Consider the following 20,815-nt stretch of genomic DNA (forward strand, 5'->3'; position numbering starts at 1 on the left):
GTTTATGGTGGGGCCCCACCACTACTAGTCTTTAGTCCTTCCATTTGGCCTGGCGACAGCACCGAGGGTGTTTACCAAGTGCACGTCGGTGTTTGTGGCTTACCTCAGGCATCGGTGTACCCAGATCGACCCATACCTTGACAAGCGGCTCGTCAAGGGCAGTTACAGGTCTCAAGTCCAAAGAGTTGCAGTGTTTCAAGCCACGTGCTGCTCTCTGGGCCTTCTGGTAGACAACAAAAAGTCAATGTTAGTGCCAGTGCAGAGGACAGAGTTCATCAGAACAATCCTTGACTCGACCTGAACCAGGGCGTTCCTGCCACAGGAAAGATTCCACAGGCTGACGAACCTCATCGCAGAAGTCTCCCCATTCCCTCTGACTACAGCCAGGGACTGTCTGCACAGCTGTAGCAACCCCTTTACCTTCTGTGCGAGGAGACTCTCATGAGAGGGGTCCCTAAAGAGGGATGGGGAAGGTGGGTGGGAATGGGGGGTAGAAAAGAACTGGAGGGTATAACCCTGTTTCACTGTGCTGAGGACCCATTGGTCCGAGATTATAGCAGTCCAAGCAGGGAGAAAAAAAGGGAAAGGCAGTTGGAGAACACTGGGACAGATGGATCCGGGGAATAGTCTGGTAGGTCACCCTCAGGCGCACCCTCAAAATGACTGTTTGGCCCCTTGCTTGGCACGGGTTGAGCCCAACTGGGAAGAGGGTGGAGGCAGGTGGCTTGGATGTCGCTTGTAGCCCTTGGCTTGCTTGTGGGACTCGTCCTGCCGAGGCTGGCTCCCCTGACCCTGAGGCTGCTGCTGTTTGAACCGCTTACACGCCGGGGCTGGGACATAAGGACCTGCACCACCCTGAAAACCCTGGGAGTCCTTGAGGCCATTCAACTTGCTATCTGTTTGCTCCGCAAATAGTGCTCGGCTGCCGAAGGGCAAGTCCTGTATTGACTGCTGAGCCTCAGATGACAAGCCAGAGAGGAGCAGCCAAGAGGCTCACTGCATGGAGATAGTGGAAGCCATGGTGTGGGCAGCATCAGTGGCGTCCGACACTGCCTGGAGGGCTACCCTGGCTGCGGTCATGCCCTCATCGAGGATTGCTTGAAACCCCTTCTTGGAAGCCTCAGGGAGCAACCCTTCAAACTTGGCCATGGCTTGCCACATATTGAAGTGATACTAGCCAAGGAGGGCTTGGTGGTTGGCCACTCTCAGCTGAAGGCTGGAAGACAAATTTTGCATCCAAAGAGATCCAGCCTCCTCGAGTCTTTATTTTTGGGGGTGACCCCGGGTTGCTCTTGCCTCTCTTTGTGGTTAACTGCCTCTACCACAAGGGAATTGGGGGCAGAGAGGGAATGTAAGTATTCATGGCCCTTGGTTGGCACAAAATACCTGCATTTGGATCTCTTAAAGATAGGGGCCAGGGAGGAGGGCCCATGTGCAGGTGGCTCAACCCTCGGCCCACCCACTCCACCCCTTTCCCCAAGCCCCCACCCTTAACCTGCCTCTTCTTCCCCCCCTTTTTTCGGCACACCTGAATGTCGCAAGCCAGCTGATTGCTGCTGGCGGGAGGGAGGGGGGAAGAAGAGCGAGGACACAGGGCACAAGCTCCCCCTCCCTCCGAACACCGCAAGCCAGCTGATTGTCGCAGGCAGGAAGCAGCGGAGAGGCGCACTGTGTCCTCCCCCCCATCCCCGTGGCAATCAGCTGGCTTGTGGTGTTCAGGGGGCATGACGGGAGAACCGAGGACTTGGTGCGCAGCCTCCCCCCTCCCCTGCCTCTTGCCTGTGGCTGGTTTGCAGCGTTCAGGAGGCAGGGGAGGGAAGGGGAGTCTGTGCACAGAGTCCTCGCTCCTCTCCCCTCCCTCCTGAATGCCACAAGTCAGCTGATTGCCACGGGCAGGAGGCAGGGGGAGCACAGGGAAGGCGCTGATCCGTGGGGTCTGCCAGCAGGTGGGAGGTGCTGGGGGGGGGTGGTGCGTAGGGGAGGTGCTGGGGGGCTGCCAGCTGTGGACAAAGCAGGCAGCCAAACGACGTTATAGCGAAGCATCGCACAACTTTAAATGGAGCATGTTCTGTAATGGAGCAGGGACGCAAGATCAAAACAAGGTTAAGTGAGAGGACATTAAGTGGGGAGTTACTGTACTTGGTAACAGGCATGAATCCTCATAGATCCATTAAATCTGCAGAAGACAGTGAAAGGCACCAATATTCAGGAAAACAAAGTAAGACCACTGTGGGGTCTCTAGGTTAAAAGGAACCTTCAAGTTAGAATGAATCCAAAAACATTTTAAAGTTGCAGCTGCTCCAAAATGTTAATTCAAATAATAAAATAGCTGTTTGCTGAGCCCCAATTTAAATAAATTATCATGGTAGGATGTGGTCTGAGAAACGTCAATTTAACCTGAGAAAAATAAATCAAGCTGTGGGTGTGAGAAATCAGCTTCATAATGGGAGAGTTGTTTCAACCTTAACTAGAGAGATGATGGAAAGATTTCTTCTCTTTCCATAATTGTTATTATGGAAAAAGTATTCTATTTTTCTTTCCATTAAATAGGCTGAGTTATTTTAAATTTTATGTGGAAGGCACTTCTTACCTTCATCTATTTTTAGGACTTCTTATTTCTGCTCTTTGTTGACCAGAAGAATGAGGCATTCATGTGATACAATCACTTTACAGAATACTTCCTGAATTTTCTCCATTTTAATAGATCATATTTTGTCTATTTGATTTCTGCTGCACATGTGTATTCAATGAGTTCTCTCACTGCCTAGCTCTCTTAAATTACAGCCAACTCAGAACAGAGTATGTACAAGTAGTTTAACTTATCCATTTCAAATAAACTTTACCTTAGATTCCTCTCCATCATTACTTGTATTTAGAAACTGAAATATTTTATCTGCTTGTTGCAACATATGCTCAATTAGTGGATAACAAAGTTACGCTCATTATGGATATTAATGTAGCCCCGTCTCTGAAGAAATGTCTGCATAAAGGGGGAGAGCAATAGCTGCACTACAGCCAGTATGGAGTTGAGAGTCTTATGGCTCAACCTAACGAAGTTATATCGTGTCCCAGGACACAAGAGGTTTGAAAATCACTGGTCTTGGTATTGCCCCCCTCTAGCATTAATGGCTCAGGTTAACAGCATTTGTGTTGCCAAAGGTTCTGCAGACAGGTATGGATCGGTCTTTATTAGTACTAGGCAAAGGAATCAAGCAAGCAGAGATGTTCTTAGGCACAACTGTGGGGAAAATGCCCAGACCCACAAACATTTTGGTTGAGTATGTTCTACGTAGACACTTGCTGACTAATGAACTTTAATTTGATTTGAAAATAAACGCACAATACAAAAAAGTAACTACAGTATTCAAATTTTATATAAAAAAGGATCACACTAATCAACTAACCTCATTTCCTTTACAACTTCACATGAATGTTGTATTTTAGTATCATTGTGACAGTCTTAAGACTGCAGACCAGAGGAATGCAAGCTGTTCCAAGAATCAAGACATCAATAGTTTGGATAGACATACATTCCTTTGTTAGATGGCAAAGGAGAAATGCTAGAGAGGGGAAGCCAGGATGTCAAATCAAAGTGTTCAGTTTTCTTGCCTTTGGTCTCACTACTTCATATACCTTTGAAAGGCATTAAACTACAAAAATGTAGGTGAAAATAGTTTCATATTGTTCAGACCTGCTGATGCTAGCCTAGTCAAAATCAGGCATCTCATTTTTAATTTCTGAACTGAAAACACGTGTAAGCTCTTCTTGAAGAGCTCTTGCATGTTAAAGTTTGTCATTGCAGTTACAGGAGCATTTATCTAGCCTGATATTCATCTACCTCTTATGTGGTTCTTTTTCTATAGAGTCAAACATTGAAGTGATCACTGCATTTTTATCCAATAAAAGATAAGCCAAAAGAAGGAAAATAAATGTAAACCAATTTTATTTTGCTTTTAAGTAGTGTTCTTAAAGCACTACAGCATGGTAAACAATGTAAATTAGTATAAGTCATCTCAAAAGCCAGAGTTCTCTTTTTATGAGTTGTTAAAAAGATGCAGCCTATTCTAACAGGATAAATATTTTAACCATTTCACTTCGAGTTAATGAAGGCTCACAAATGAGCAACACTCCTCATTGAGGAAAACAAAAAGCTGTTGTCGACAAAGCGACAGCACACACACAAAAACAAAAGAACTGTGTAAAAATAACTAACTGTACTGTGTTCCCATAGTCTTTTGAAGTTGCTTTACAATGGGATGATATGCACATGATCTTGATGCAAACTTGTCATATTACTTGCAAATACATGTAGCCTAGCCTTACCGTTCAGTCCAAAAGCTGCTAACTGTTCAGGTAATGCAGCACTATACTCCTCTGCTTACCATCAACTCAATATGTTTTACTCATTACCTTTTCTTCTAGACTGCAGGGCAGGTTAGAAAGAAAATGATCCCCTCATTAAAAATTGGTACTCTTATAGGAAAAATGTGTAATTTTGCAATAGACTTAACAAGTTATGTTTTGCCTCTCTTTTCCCCTTAGCCACAAAATGGGCATGAAGTATTGGTTTTTTTTTTTTAAAATGCCTTAATTCTCAACTTCATGCAAATCTAAATAAAGATGACCAAAACAAAAGCTTAAACAATGGAAGGATATTTCACAGAAAATTTCTTATACAAAAAACACATAAGAAAAAGGGCCACTAGGTGACATTTTAATTTACAAATTGGCATCATTTTGGTCAATATCCAAGTGCTGTTTTCTTCTACCACAACAAAGCAGCTGTACAGAAAGAAAACTGCATAACTGGTTTTATGCATTTTAATCACACATTTCCTCAGGAATTTCATGTGGATTAAGGATGCCAGGGACAGACATCTGAAGCTTATGTTTCTCCTCCTGAGCCTGTCGAAGGGCTGTTTCTCTTTCTTCCAGGAATAAATCGGATGTGTCTTCACCTGCAAATTCCTACATAAAGAAGCAGTTTAGTTAGTTCAACGTAAGTGTTTTGAAATCCAAGAATAAAAAGTAAGAAGCTTCCAAAATCCAGACATTTTATACATAAATATGAAAAATCAATTTTTCACACTTGACTGTCAGAACCAGAATTTAAAAAAAAGTATTTTCTTATGCAACAGTTGTTGCCACTAAAACCTAAATCAGTATAAGGAATGTAGTAGCATCCTGCATAATATTTGCATTTTCACTAGCTGCTGCAGGTGGGGATACCAGCCTCAAGTTTTGAGTGGTCAGTTTTTTGGGTCCCATTGAAATGTAGGCATTATAACATCAAAATGTTAGAACTTGAATATACATTGTAATTCTATTTAGGATACTTTACTGAGGGACATTCCTTCCTTTAATTACCTCTTGAAGGCCAACTTATTTCTAAAAGGAAATAGAATGAAACCCTGACTCTAGGAGATCCCAACAAAGAAAAGTTTAGGGTTCTGAGGACTGAAATGCTTTTGTCTATCCCAGCTTACTGGGTTAAATATAATAGCCTGTGATACATAGGAGGATCAGCCTAGAAGATCTAATAATAGTCCCTTCTGGCCTTAAACTATGAAACTATTCCAAAACCAGGACTGCAATATGGCCTCTGTTTAAAAATGGGCTTACTACACATCTCCCAGTTTGGAAAGACTCACAGCTTCATAGAAATCCATAAGGTGCATCTATCCAGTCTCTCAGTCTAAGGCAACAGGCATTCCTCTGCACCCATACTGAGGTGGCCAATAGTCAAGACTGTGCCCTACAACTCTGGGACGGTGAAATATAAAAACATGATGACCTGTTTGTTGCATGACTTTTTATAAGTGATGAACCAGGCTCTTTAGTTTTGAATATCACATTCAACGGTCATTTAAAATTTACACTAACATTCCAAACATACCTTAATTTGGACCAGGAAATCCCTAAGGTGTTCCTTGAAGGCAGGAATATCCTGATTTAAACTGAAGAGTCCTGTTACAAATAGCTTAACCTGTGCACTAAGAGTAAAAATACTAATTAGTACATGGGAAACAAAAGAACCACACTCAATTTTTTTTTATTTTAACGGCCACAGCACACTTACTCTTGCAGATGAGGAAATGCAGATTTAAGAAGATTAGCGACATACTCCTGAATAAACATTTGGTTGTTCAATGGATTTCCAGGGTTTAAAGGTGTACTTATTTTTCCTTCTTCTACTAAATTGAACATGTACGCAAGAATTGATGCATGCATTGTCAGACCTGCATATGTAAAGCAGAAATGAAATTACTTGTTACTCAAAATAAATTCCTTTATTGTTTAATGATTGCTGTACTGTTTCCCTCAACCTCAAGCACTCTTACCAGCAGTATGTGAAGTATCTGTCACAACAGAAAAAATATGCTGCAGAATGTCACAGAAATAAGTCTGATAAAAACTCTGAGCAGCAGCCTCTTCTTGCGCAACATTCTGTAATAGAGTATAGAGTATCTGAAGACCTGAAAGAAAGCAAAAGGGTGAAGATGACCAAAATCCTTTACATTACTTTTCCTTTCCAGAAAAAATTGCATATAATCAAGAAGTTCAGATTTGTGCACAGAGAAGTCTGACCTAGACAGAATTATGAGAACCAATACTGAAAGATTTTTCAGGAATTTCTTCAAGCAGCTACCATATTTTTATGGATTTTACATTTCATTATGATTACTAAGTATCAAGACCTCAGGACTGTAAAACTCCTAAAAAAAAAAAAAGTTTGTTGGAATTTGCTGACATCTAAACGTTTTGCAGAAATGGTTAGATTTAGTCAAACTTCCAAAGAAATCCAGATTTCCTTCAGTTTGCCCGCCTGGCTTCTCCACAGTTCATCTGGTGGTCTGCTGAGACCAGGCTTCTAGGGTCCACAACTCTTGGGCAACTGCCAGGCACTTTCCTGGAGCCAGGGACCCCGTGGCTTCTAAGACTTCTGGGGCCAGGTAAATTCCTGACTCTGGGAGTTGAGTCCACAGGAGCCCTGGTTCCCAAGCTCCTCAGCAGACCACCAGGTGGGCTGTGGCCCAGCTGGCACTCTCAGGCTCCCCTTTAGTTCACCATATGGCTTGAAGGAGGGCTGGAAACCTCAGCTCCTGGAACTCTCAGAGCTGGCACTCCCTGGCTCCCTGTCAGTTGGGCTACCAAGATGCATCCAGGCTCCTCACATGGCAGGCTGCAGCAGAGCCTGGAACCTTGGAAGCCATGGCAGCTAAGACTGAAAATGACAGTTCTTGTCAGGTTCACTGCTGCCCTGAAAATTGACCAGATTCCTGTCATTTTCAATCCACAGCAGCTATGATTTTCGGAGTCCCTGGTTCCGCTGCAGCGACCAAGCAGACAGCTGGGGACCTCGGACAGCATATTTCATTTTGGAAACATCACATTTTGCTGTTCCAAAAGAAAACATTATAGGATTTCAGTTCTGCACATTTTTTCCAAGTTTTTGGCTTTTCATTCCGATTTGGGATGATAATAAAATGCCTGAAAATTAAGTAGTTTTTGCAGAACTGAAATTTGGTTTCCCAGTCAGCTCTACAACCAACCAACATCATTAACATTACAAAAATGGCAGACACCAAGCCCCCTCCACCACCACTGTTTGGCAACGATTTAGAGAACAATCTTATAGTTAGATACTTATTTAAAAAACAGACATCCTCATCAGACCTTGCCTCTATCTCTATACAACAGGCTGCATTGCCTACAATGGGAGAGAAGTCTAAGGCCTGTTACTCTGCCAGTGTATTTGAAGGTACTCAGATGGCCTGCTCCAGCATCTCCCCCTTCCTGAGGGACACCCTTCTAGTCCCAATATGGGTGCCTCCTATTGGGGTTTCCTTCTTGTTGAAGGCTGGGGAGATAGTGAGCTACAGGAAAGGAAAGGAAGCTAGAAAGGGGAGCAACAACAACAGGTACCCTCCCTGGCTGTAGGAGACAACTACATTCAAATATTTTAGCTTTATACACCTGGACAGACAGCAGAAGCCTGTGAAAATAATGACTAATGGAAAATATTGATACAATACAGCAATACCACCTCTGCAAATATATATTTCCCTAAGTTGACCTACTTATCACATACGCCCTCAAAATATAAAATTCAGACCAATTAACTATCTGTATTTTTAAACTTGAATATAGCCAAACTCTACTCACCTGTATCTGCAACATTTCTCATTGTGTGTTTGAAAGCCCAAATAATAGAATCCAAAACAAGTTTGAACTGTGCAGGTGGAATGGCCAGGAATGCTGGAAAGCAATGAGAATTTACTGCCTGGAGTAGCAAGAAAAAGTTTGTTCTATGTTCAGGATACTCTTCAAAGTCCTAAAAAGAGAAATACATAATGAAATTCCAAGTTCCTTTAGCAGCTATACGACACACCACCGGCTATCACCATAACAAAAATCTGATCCAGTAGCAGAAAGAGCAGCAGCTTTCCAACCCAGGACAGCCTTTTTCCTTATAAAAAATTATTATAAAAGGAAATATTAACAATTTCAGGCCAGCATGTGGACCCAATGCAATGCTTTTTGACTTAAAGTCTGATAATCTTATGTTCTGATGAGTTCATCAAACTGAATCATCATTCAAGCCGGAGTTCTACTGTAGTTAGCATGTAAGAACTGTGCAAGCCATTCACATACCACTTATATTTAACTGTTGTATAGAAACTTGAGTCAGACACTTCACAGCACAGAAAAGGGGCAGAATGGTTGCAGCAGAAGCGGGAAGGGTAGTTTCACAATATGCTTGCCTTAGAGCACCAGAAGCCCATTAGAGTCCCACCGTACAACCACTACTATTTTGTGAGGTTAGGTGTTTGGTGTAGCTACAAGTCAGTTACTTTACATAGCATGCTCCCTCCAAATCTGGTGGAAGCTACATTGTTCACTAGTACGCATGAAGGCCAGGGGAAGGGTGCAGGAGGAAGCCAATGGTAAATGCCATAGTACAGTAGCAGAGCAGACCCTTTTCCAAGGTGCTCTGGATTCTGCATGGATGGAACCTGATTACACTGATGCGCAGGCTCTACAGGGTTTGGAAACTGTACCCCCCTGCACACACACACTTCCTCCCATAAGATGAAACACAAGTTTCCCTGAATTTTTCTTCTTATTGCCTATCAGGATAGCAAGGGTGGAAAAAAGGGGACAGCCATTTAGACCTAATTGTTAACTCCAAACCACACAATCTTTTCCTGGATGCTTAGAGAAGTATGAAAACCATAAAGGAGACTAAAAGGACTTTGGACCAGTTTCTAAGAAGATGATAAACACAGTTATAATTTAAAAACATTTGGAGAAATGTTCAGGCAATAGTCTAGAAACAGATCTGGGTACAGGTCTGAGGACAGCATGAATCCAAAGTACGTTTCTCCTCTTTAAAAAAAAGCACTCTAATGTTTATAAGCTCCTAAATAAACAAGACACTTAGAAGCAGGTTAACAATTTGTCTCATACAATGAATTGCTGTATTTTCTCACAATGGGGTATCACTTTTCATGAAGATTCAAGGGCTATTCATTACAAAATTATGACTGGAGTCTTGTGCACCTGACAGCTGTAGGAAGAGCTGGGACAAAATTCCAGTTCTTTGAGTCTGAAAACCTTAGTTGCTTTTGGCAAGAAGTTTTCATTAGTAACGTAAGTCTGGTCACAATCCGCAAAGTAGAGGTAGCTTGATGTGTGGCTCAGAAACAGCACTAACTCTGGTGTTAATATTTTGGGAATTATTTCTGGCTATTTCTTCGTATACTACCTTTCTAATAGTACTTCTCACTTTGACACATGTCAAACATTATGAAATTATGTACATATCACTGCAGGTTATACCATAAGGATTTAATCACACAAGGTATTTTACCATATAACTGCTCTAAGGATAACTTAAGTTGTTTTTCTTAGCTTCCAAAAAGGAAGGACTAGTAAGTAGAAGTCTTAATATTCTTCAATTAAGAAGTCTTTGGAAGTTTAATGCAGTGGTTCCCAACTGTAATCTACAGGGACCTAAAAGGTCACAAGGCTGACTCCTACTAGCTTCCTGCTGTACAGACTTAAAAGCTCTTAATTGCAAGTTCCCTTTCAAAAAGCCAGGTCATTAATAAAAAATTTAAGTCTTGAGAGGCTAAAAACAAGACGCATAAATCCACATTAAGGCACCTATGTTCAAAAAAGTAAGCTCATTCAGCACTTAAAAATAAAAATCAATAGTTTCCTAATTTCTTTACTACATAAGCACTTGCTGCAATTGCTACAGGATTGTTACATAATTTCAAAAAGGAGGGGAGGTGGTCCACAAGACACTATTCAGATGTGGATCACTGTGAAAAAAATTGAGAACCCCAAAGTGTTGACATCTGGGGCTGGATTCACGAAAGCACTTACACCCTTAAGGCCCAGAATCAGGCCCCACCGATTCACAAAACCCCGGTTAATGGCCCCTGAACCCTGTAGGCACCTGAAATCATTTGGCACTTGAATTACTGCAGTAAATATTCCCTAGATGTCTATGTTTCTGTCTCTGAGCATGTGTTGTACAGCCCCATGCCAGAAGTCCAGATGCCTAAAGCCCAGAGCAGTGCACAAACTGGGAGAAAATAAGTGTTCCTCCACTTAGCTTGTCTCTGGGACCCGATCCAATAAGCGTGCTCAGACCAAACTTACTACCCTGAATCTTTATAGGCGAGCTTACACAAAAGCAGCCAGTAGTTGGGGAGAGGAGACCCTCCCTCATAACTTTTAGTTCACTGGTTAGGGTACTCACCTGAGATGTGAGAGACCACTGGTTCAAGCCACTCTCTCCCCACTGACAGGGAGAAAGGATTTTGAACAAGAATTGCCGCTTAAGTGAGTGATCTAGCCACTAGGCTGGGGTGGGCAAAATACGGTCCACGGGCTTTGGATCCGGCTCACGGGATTGCCACCCCTGTGGTGCCATGGGTCCCCCGCTGCTCCGGGAAGCGGCCAGCACCACGTCCCTGCAGCTCCTGGGGGAGGGAGGGCAGAGAGCGCCACGCACGGCTCTTGCCTGTGGGTACCTCCCCCAAAGCTCCCATTGGCCGGGAACTGGGAACCACAGCCAATGGGAGCTTCAGAGGAGGTACCCACAGGCAACAGCAGCACATGGAGCTCTCTGCTCCCCACCCCCATGAGCCACGGTTGCCGGCTGCTTCTCAGAGTGGAGCCTCCCTTGGCCCCAGTGGGTGCCGCTGCCACCCCGGAGCCGCTCCAGGTAAGTGGCACTGGGTCGGAGCCCGAACCACTCCTGCACCCCAACCCCCTGCCCTGAGCCTTCTGCGTGCACCAAGCACCCCCCCCTGCACCCCAACCCCCTTCACTGAGCCCCCTCGTACACCCCGCACCCCTCCTCTGCCCCAACCCCTTGCCCTGAGCCCTTCTTGTACTCCGCACCCCCTCCCACACCCCTTCCTGAACCCCAACCCCCTGCCCGAGCCCTACATTCATGGCCCTGCAAGCAATTTCCCCACCCAGATGTAGCCCTCGAGCCAAAAAGTTTGCCCACCCCTGCACTAGGCAATAAGGCATTCCAATATCAGGAGAGACTAAACAAGCCCCTATGACAGTGTTCCACTTGGAGCAGAAAAACTGGATCCTGAGTCTCCCTACACCTCACGAGTACTCCAATCACCAGGCTATAGACACACACATGCTTGCTCTCTCTGGCCCAACTATTCTTTTCTGTATTTACCCACAGTGCAACTGCTTCACCATTGGGCCGAAGAGAGGACAAATACAAGAATGACTCTGTAGACTGGTGCTTAGAACATTCACAGGAGGTAGGAGACTTAGCATCCAGTCCCCCGCTCCACAGGAGAGACTGAGGGAACATTCACATCAGAATATCTTATAGCCGAGTGACTACGGCACATATCTGAAAAGTGGCAGATGCCTGTTCAAATCCCTTCTTCCCCTCAGATGGTGATGGGAGGACTTGAACTGGGGATCTCCCAGATCTCAAGTGAGAAAAGTTGAGGGAGGCCCTCCCCTGCCTTACAAAAATCACATCAGCACCTAACACCAAGAGAGGGTTTGCAGCTGAGAATCCCAAGCAGAGGGAGGTGCCTCACCACAGCCTGGACCCAGGCACCTATCTCCAACAGGGGAGGGGCTAAGTACACATCCCTTAGCTTAACACCTCTCACTGGCTACCTTCGTAGGAAGAGCCTCCTGGCTTTTGTGAACACCATTCTGAAGGGCCTCTCTCTCCCATTCATTGTAAAGGGAGCCGAGGCACTAACTCCGGCTTTGTGAATACCAGTGATTTTCTAGGCACCTAAAAGTGATGTATGAGGACACTCAACATCATGCGTAAGGTAAGTCTATACAGCAGTGTAAGCCCGGGCTTGAACCCAGGCTCAAGTCTAACTCCCTCCTTGCACCCATACATCAATTGTGCTAACCTAGAGCTTGGACCTAGGATCCCAGGACCCCACAAGACTGGAGGGAGGACCTAGGGGCCAAGCCCTATTGCTTTCCTGTGTGCACGTAGCCCTGGCTTGACTTGGCTCCCAGAAGTCCTCTGGATGTGTCCCAGAGTTCCCAGAGACAGAGTAGGAGCACTGAAAGCATTACTGCATGGCTGAGCTTGCTTCCTGTTTCTGCTCTTCTCACAGCGGTGGCAGTTCCTGCTCTGGCTCCTCCTTGCTGCTGCGTGGAGCTTGCCCGGAGCAGGAAGCAAAGGTGACAGGCAGGAAGCAGCTTCTGGCTGCCAGGATGTTGGGGTTTAGCCCTCCCCTGGACGTGCTGAGCCAGCAGCTCTGCTGTCGCCCCTCCCTGCAGGGCAGCCACTTGGTCTGAGTCTGCTCTCTGTCCTTTGCTCCTGGACCTGCGTGTGCAGAGGTGCCCAAGCAGCATGCACTATGAGGGCAGCAAGTGGGAGCCAGACCAGAAAAATCCCCCCAGCCTCCCAGGGATCCCTTATCCCTGCCTCCCAGAATGTGGCAAGGACAGGAATAAGAGATCCCTGAGGGGTGCTGGAGCACACTGCACCCCAATTCCAGGGGATGCATTTCACCGCTCCGCAGCGAGCAACAGCCAGGATGGGGTGCATGAGTGATTTTCCTCTGAAACCTACATTTTATGTCATTTCAAAATAAACCAATCAACCAACTCCTTAATTGAACATACCATTTTAAAAATTAAGAATTACAAAGTTTCATTTTAATAGTTTGACAGTCATGCAGACTGATGTCCTAATTATCGTTTGAACAGGTGCACGTGGGCATTTTCCTGCCAATGTGACTCAACCTAGAGCTGGAGAGCCCAATTTTCAAACTAGATGGTAGTTCAGTATAAAGCCTTCTCAGACTGCAGTCATTCTACTGAGATAGCCACCAAAGGAGCTTATTATGCAGTTTAAGTATTCATGTGCTCCCTATGGGCACCTGATCTCATCAATAGCACCATCACAGCTGGGAAACAGGGTGGGAAGTAGAGTTTGCCCACAATGCACCACATTCCCAGCGCTAGAATTTTGACACAGGGTGGTGGGTGTGCTAGGCACTCTAGGATAGGGTCTGTGTCCTGCAACATGGGCACCAGAGCCCTAGGTTCAAGCACGGGTCAGAAAATTCTGAACGTAGGGTTAAAATGCAGTGTAGATGCTGAAGCCCATGGTTTCCTGACACACGTCAGCTGACGCAAGTCCCACTAACCCTAGGTTTACATTGCTGTATAGACATATCCTAAGTTTCTTTGTGAATATAGTACTTGGCTCCTATATTTGGGAAAATGCTGTAATATCACCCATCATGGTCCTTCTGTATAATCAACAGCAATAGCCAACACCCTAGCGGGCTTTGTGGAATGTTTGATTCTCCTCCCATTTCAGAGGAGAACTCTGCTTGGGATATCTTATTTGGTTGGTTTTATGTGATGTATTATGGAGACTATAGGTATCCAAACACAAAAGATTAATATACTTACCTTATTAATCATATTTAACGTGCATTCAAAAACAGCATCAAATATCTGAGGTATTTCAGCAGTAATGTGTCCCCCCAATTTATTTACAATGATAGCCATTGTACTGAGTACTTCAGGTTCTCTAGCAGCTGGAACGTTTCTCTGGTAATCAATGAGAACTGCATCCAGCAAAGGAGGAACAAAATTTTCAGCTACCTGGTAAAGAAAGCAGAACTTTGTTAGATATCTAAAAGACTGCCTATAATAATTGCATAATTAATGCTTTGTAGCAGAGTATGAGCTATTTTACATACCTACAAATAATTTAGGTCCTAAATGCATTTTTTAAAAGTAGCTTGCCAAATATATACATGCATATTTTTCATGTAAGCAGCAGTGACTTCTTTAGAATTACTTCTAATCATTGTTTTAGATTATTGATCATGTAGATCCAGATCTATTAAATCCTCTTGGCTATAGCTCATAAAATTGTTGCAATATCACTTAAATTATGTAACTCTCACTCGGCCTTGAGTCCTAGAGTATGTATTACGTATGTTTTATGGACCTCCTGAAAATGAGTTGCTATGACAAAAGCAGAGTGTCTTAATTATACTTTTGTTCTGCTGTAAAGATTGTAGATTTCTCCCAGAGTGTCTTATTTATGACTATTGCTTGTTACTTTAAAAATCCACTTACCATCTGCGGATCATTGGACCTGCTCACCCAACCAGAAATTAGTTTTAGAGTTTCCCTTTTTACTGTCCTCATACTTCTAATCAAAGGTTGTTTGGTAACCATTTCACCTGAAAAGTTTTAAATTTTATTACAACTCAGTTAAAAGGGTTTGTTGATACTTGAATATAAAGAAAACTGACTTTTTACACAGAAGTTTTATGTCAAGCTGCTGTCAATTCCACATTTCATTTAGCAGCTCATGCTCTTTGTACATGCCTATCCCATGCACCAAGTAGTCTCTCAATTGGGAAAATACTGCATCAGTTCTAATCTCCCTTCCCTTTCACTCAATGCCCCACATATTTTGGTCTCCTTCCTTTTGCTCTGTCCATGGCATATGATGTCACAAGAGCAAGTCAAAGGCATTACAAACGTGCAATATAACTGCTAATCTGCTACAGTATACTACCACTGGCAGACAGACATGCTCAAAACAGCCTCCAGCTGTGATTTTATTACATTACACATTCCAACCTATAAATACTATGAGACACACTGGCCCGTCATGTACATTCGCTCCTAAACAGTTAGTTGCCCTCTCCCCCTATCATCTGTTCAGAGATTGCAGGACCTCCACACTACCTACAACTGACTGGAGTGGGTCTTACTTTACAATCCTAGAGACACTTTGTCAGAGTCGTGTTAAATCCTGAGAGAGGTGCGATCCAAACTGTGGGATTACCCAGTAGTTGCAAATGCAGCACTGCACCCCTAAACTGCAGACAGAGCTTCAAGAACTACCTAGCAATAACTTCTGAACTTCATAACTACCCATTTCTAGGCATGGACAACTTCTGGCCTTTGGAGCTGCATAGAATCAAAGATATACTCTCTGGTAGGGAAGGCTTCACGTAGGTCAATTGTACAGCAACTCTATAAACATCAAGTACTGCAACTCTACTCTCACTATTCATCTGTGCAAGTTCTACCTGCATTATGTGATGAATATGTACGTTCCCAAAAAACAGCATGTGGGTAGTGCTGACTGGTACAGCAGAGATGGAAAAGCCTTTAATTGCTCCATTAGAACATCCTATGGCACACCAAAGGGAAAGCAAGACCTGTTCCTAAACTACTGCAACCGCCCTCCCCCACCCACCTCCTTTGAGAGAAAACACCTTATATGTAATATTTGTATTTTGTTTGACAAAAATGCTATCCAAGTGTTAATTTCTTTCCAGCAATAACTTTTGATTTATAAAGTCTTGGCCTTGAATTTCAGTACAGATCATTTATTAAGAAGACAAAATGCTCTTAGTTAACATCAAAATACTAGCTTAATATATTAGCACTTTTCAGACAGGATAACTGAAGAAAGAAAAGGGAGTTCTTGGCTCTGATTTAAAGAAACTACAGTAAGACACATTTCCAAGTGTGGGTTGGGGCTTTTATTACAAAATTTAGGATGAGTTTTCACTTCCACAGAAAAATATTTACTGTGTTTTACAACCCCACAATTCTTCTTATTCATAGTTTAACAGTATCATCTATTTTTCCATCAAGAGACAACAGAAGTTTATCTGACTATAAAGGCTAATAAGTCTCTCAATCTGAAAAGTCAATATAAAATTAAGTAAGCTATTTCTTACAATAAGCACTTTGTTATTTACTGATTAAAAGGTGGTAATAACAGTAGATAGTATTATTCCCATTTTGTTAGAAATAACATGGAAATGCTTACCATTAGCCTGAATAGCTGCAGAAATATTTTCACTTAGGCACTTGTACACATTCAGCATATCTAAATAAATTCTTCCAAGCTGAATCACAAAGGGGTGTCCAACTGCTTTACATGCTCTTACATTTGTTTTCAGAATGCTACCCAGCTGTTTAACTGTTTCAGGATCCTTTAGAATATCAACATTCTATTGAAGAATAGTAATTAAGTTAGTTTTGTTCAGTTAATGAGACTGAGCTTCTGGTAATTTTTTTATGAAATAAAAATTCAATCATTTCAAACATTTATCCCATCTATGTGTTAAGACTATCTCAATGCAGGAGACAGCCCCTATACTGTTGTTCTGACTCATGGCACTTAGTGATGCCAAGAGCAACAATGGGATGAAATTGGGATTACTTCAATATTGCTTTTCTGGAGAAGTACCACGTACATGAGCAGCAGTACAAGTATAACCCTAAAAGAAGGAAGAACATAAGGACAGAGGAATGGGAGAAAAGGCACACGAGAGGGCGAAAAAAAAAAAAAAAGTGAGGAGAAATAATGGTCCAATGGCAGTATAAGGTAGAGAACAAAGCTTGTTCTTGTCACAGCAGGGATCTGCAAAGAAAAATAGGTCTCTTACTTTCCTTCATAAAAGGGAGGATTTTTTTTCAGTGCATAGCTATTAGCAGTGGCTGGAGGAGAAGACAACTCTCCTACCTGGAGTAGTATTACAGTAAATGTGTGGGGCATGTGAGCAGGGGAAAAAAGAGTAGATCTCCTCTGAAGACACAAATTAAGCCCACAGACAGGTAAACACCATTTTATATTACTACAAGAAATATGCTGCTAAGTTCTTTAAAAGACTATGAAAAAAAGACACTTCCCTTTTGTTCCCTTCCCCATTTTCGCAATACTTCTACAATCATGCCAATTATCCTACTACCCAATGTTTGGCCAGGTACCGCCAGAATTAGTCCACACAATGCCAGATCAAGCACAAAAGTAAGCCTTATTAAAAATCTAACATTTAGCAGGCTCTCTCTAGCGGAGCATAAAATATTTAGAAGTTAACATTTCCATAGTGCTCTTACTTTTGTTGCCTGCTGAATTATGCTGTCCCACACTTGATTAGGGAGCAGCATGTATTTTTCGATCAAATGCTCCTGTACAGTTTGGTCAGTCTGTGCCCCAATCATGTATCCAACAGCTTCATAGAATGTATGCACCTGATTTGAATGAGAAACAAGTGAGATAGGAAGGAAAGTTTTCAGAGTTAAGACCTAATGTTAAAACAACACTTCTTTATGCAGCCATTCCTGTATCTCTAGTGGTACATGCACAATTTTTAAAAGTTGTTCATAAAGAGTTGAAGCAGAAAGTATGTTTTAACTGAATCTAAAAATATCCCCAATACACACTTCACAAAGATTCCACATTTTTAACCAAACATCAAAACTGACTATTTTTGGATGTTTGCTGGACTCGATTAAAACATTTTCAAACATCAGATTATTTCACAAGGTTTGTTTGCAGGTTCCCAGTTTTGTTTTTTTTTTTGAAAGAGCAAGGTTTATATCAAACTGGGGTATCAGGTGTGCAGCAGGGAGGAAGGACTGTTTTAACAAATCCTATGAGGTCCATCAAAGTAAGGTACCTGTCCTACTGACTTACTAGGCTATACGTTGCTGGGATAATAGTGCAGTGTACTGTAGGGGAAAATGGAGAAGGAATGGGGAAACAAATACTGAAACATTTAAAAACTGTTTAGATAGAATACTCAACATGGGTAAGAGTATTTTATTCAGTCCTTCTCCATGCACCCCATTTATCTCCCTCCTCTCCTTCCACTCCTTTGCACCGCCTTCATCTTCCTTTCACATTCTATCAGTCTGTCTTCCATCCTTATTCTGCACCCCTCACAGAGCCACAAATTGCAAGACGAAGCAGCTCATATTCATGCCAACTAACTCCTTTTTAGTACGTCTCCCTCCAGTTTCTTTTAGGGTACATTTGGAGGGTGATTAAAAAAATCACTTACAATGGGAAGCTAATTATATCTTTCAACTATGGAGTGGCTACCACCACTCCCTAAAGTCAGGGGTTTTGGCCCGAGGGCCACATCTGAGTGGTGAAATTGCATGCAGGGGCATGAATGTAGGGCTAGGGCAGGGGTGCGGGGTGCAGGAAGGGACTCAGGGCAAGGGGTAGGGATAGAGGAGGGGTATGGGGTGAAGCAGGGGGCTCAGGGCAGGGGCTTGAGGGGCAGGGTGCAGGAAGCGTTTGGGGTATGGGCTCTGCAGCAGCTCCAGGGTGGCAGCAGCATGCACTGGGGCCAGGAAAGGCTCCCTGCTTGCCTGTCCTGGCCCCATGCTGCTCCTGGAAGCGGCCAGTGGCATGTCCCTGCGGGAGGGGGGTGAGGGCTCTGCATGCTGCCCTCGCCTGTGGGTACCTCCCCTGAAGCTTCCATTGGCTGCGGTTCCGTGTTCTCCACGTGGAGCATTCTGCTCCCCCCACAGGGACATGGTGCTGGCTGTTTCCGGGAGCGGCACAGGGCCTGCTGCGCCATGGCGTTGGCAATCCCACGGGCTGGGTCCGGCCCGAAGTTTGCCCACCCCAAAATAGATCTTCCCCACATGCTAAGCCATTTTACGCACAGAGAAAATTGCAAGTATTATTGCTACACCATATATAGTAAGTTTGTGTTTGTCTCTAGTTTTATCAAACTATGGTTCCCACTTGGCATAATATGTACTGTTTGTTTTACCTGTATTCTTGAACTTTTCAGTAGTTGCATGTTGTTAGTGGCGATACTACTCTATGCCATGTTAAAACCATTAACTAATAAAAACAATTAGGTGGGGAATCTTAAAATGTTTATCCCAAAAATTATTCAACCAGAACTTAATTCTTGTTAAAGAAATAAATGGGAACCCATTAAACCCACTTAATCTCCTGGAGAGGACGAGGAACAAAGTCTGCTGAAGGGTGTTAACTAAACCCCCACACAATGACATAAGCATTCTTCTAGTGCCACAGGATTATGCCACAGGATTATACTAGCAAGACTAGGAAACTGAATTCAAATCCCCTAGAAAGCACCACCACCATTTCACCATGACTTTTAAATATTAGCCAGAGCCACTACATATCATTACTTAAATTGCTGTATTTAACATACCTGCTGTGGCTGAAGATCACAAATGATTGTATTAATATTGTTCAGGATCTCATCAATGAATGGCATGACTTCTCCCACTTGCACCTGAACAAAGTGTCGGCGGCATTTCTGTGCTATTTTTATGAAGGTATCACAAGCCATATCCTGGACACCATCATGGGTTTCTAAATTAAAATAGAATTGTGCGTGACTTTTATGCTCTTCACAAAAATTCTACACGTGTATATATACACACACACACACACACACACACACTCGATCAGCAGCTCCAACATGAAAGTAATATTTGAAAATTTAGATCCCCAAAAATTTAAGTGTTAGTGAGCAGAAAAGTGATGAAACAAACATATTTACCATGCATGAATTCAAATAGCTTGTTGACTACTGTCTTCAAAAATTTCCAGTGAGCTCTCAAAAACCGTGGATATTGACCTACTATATACATAATATTTGATGCAATAATAGCTTTGTTATCTTTCCCTCGCTTTTGTTCACAGAGTCCCAGAAGATCCTGCAAAGAAAAAACAACCTATACTTGTCTTCCTTTTCAAGTTTAATGTTTATATTTTCTTAGAACTGTGATGGGGCAAAATTTAAAGTACTATAATAACCCATGCTAAAACTGTAGTTTGGCAATACCTGACAAATACCCAAAAGATCACCAAATCAGGCTTCATAGTTGTTTCAATGCATTTGAACAATGTAGATTAAAGTTAGGATATTAGAAATACAGAGATTTACTAAAACTTTTTGGAAGGACAAGAAAGCAGTTTTCTACCCAGAAATTATTTAAATACACCTCATTAAGAGTTTTCAAACTGATTTTTTTTTAAAAGTAGCCTACAGTATAGTTTTGAGTAACATGAGTCAGTCTTCTTGTGAATTATAGGTTGTCTGAAAAACACAGAAAAAACCTCAAGCCAATCAACATGTAACATTAATCTCTGCTATGAATGTACTCATACCTGGTGTCACATGAACTTAAATTCACTTCAGGCATGGATATAAAAGTGTAAGCAATCCTCAGTGTTTTGTACCAAATGAAGGCAAGCACAAATTTCAAGTCTGCGAAATTTATTTAACAAAAACCAAGCAGTCTTAAGTTCTTCCTGTAGCACAAGGGACTGGCTACCTACTAGTCTTATATTGGTGAGTGTAAAATAAATGATAATTGAAAGAAATAATTTAATATGAATTACTGTGTGAATCTTTAAAACATGGTAAGAAATGCCTCTTTTCTAAGGAATCTTGAGTTTTTACCAAGCAGAGCCTCAGTTTTGACAAGTTTTCCACTCTGCCAA

At 42.7% G+C, this 20,815-nt stretch overlaps 1 protein-coding gene across 3 annotated transcripts in view; it reads right to left on the reverse strand.

The window, feature by feature from the left end:
* Positions 1-4,530: 4,530 nt before the first annotated feature.
* XPO1 (exportin 1) overlaps positions 4,531-20,815 on the reverse strand; it is a 78,526-nt gene continuing 62,241 nt past the window's right edge. For all 3 annotated transcript variants that reach the window (XM_084622330.1, XM_084622329.1, XM_084622331.1), the window contains 11 exons: positions 19,869-20,025; positions 19,515-19,678; positions 17,428-17,562; positions 16,355-16,538; positions 14,635-14,741; positions 13,957-14,151; positions 8,167-8,335; positions 6,342-6,476; positions 6,080-6,239; positions 5,897-5,993; positions 4,531-4,968 (listed from right to left, as the gene is read on the reverse strand). In XM_084622330.1, coding sequence (XP_084478456.1) covers positions 4,822-4,968; positions 5,897-5,993; positions 6,080-6,239; positions 6,342-6,476; positions 8,167-8,335; positions 13,957-14,151; positions 14,635-14,741; positions 16,355-16,538; positions 17,428-17,562; positions 19,515-19,678; positions 19,869-20,025 — 1,650 coding nt within the window. In that variant the 3' untranslated portion in view covers positions 4,531-4,821. The remainder of the gene's footprint in view (positions 4,969-5,896; positions 5,994-6,079; positions 6,240-6,341; positions 6,477-8,166; positions 8,336-13,956; positions 14,152-14,634; positions 14,742-16,354; positions 16,539-17,427; positions 17,563-19,514; positions 19,679-19,868; positions 20,026-20,815) is intronic.

This window comes from Lepidochelys olivacea (assembly GCF_965140295.1).
Source record: "Lepidochelys olivacea isolate rLepOli2 genome assembly, chromosome: 3".
Lineage (NCBI taxonomy): Eukaryota > Metazoa > Chordata > Testudines > Cheloniidae > Lepidochelys > Lepidochelys olivacea.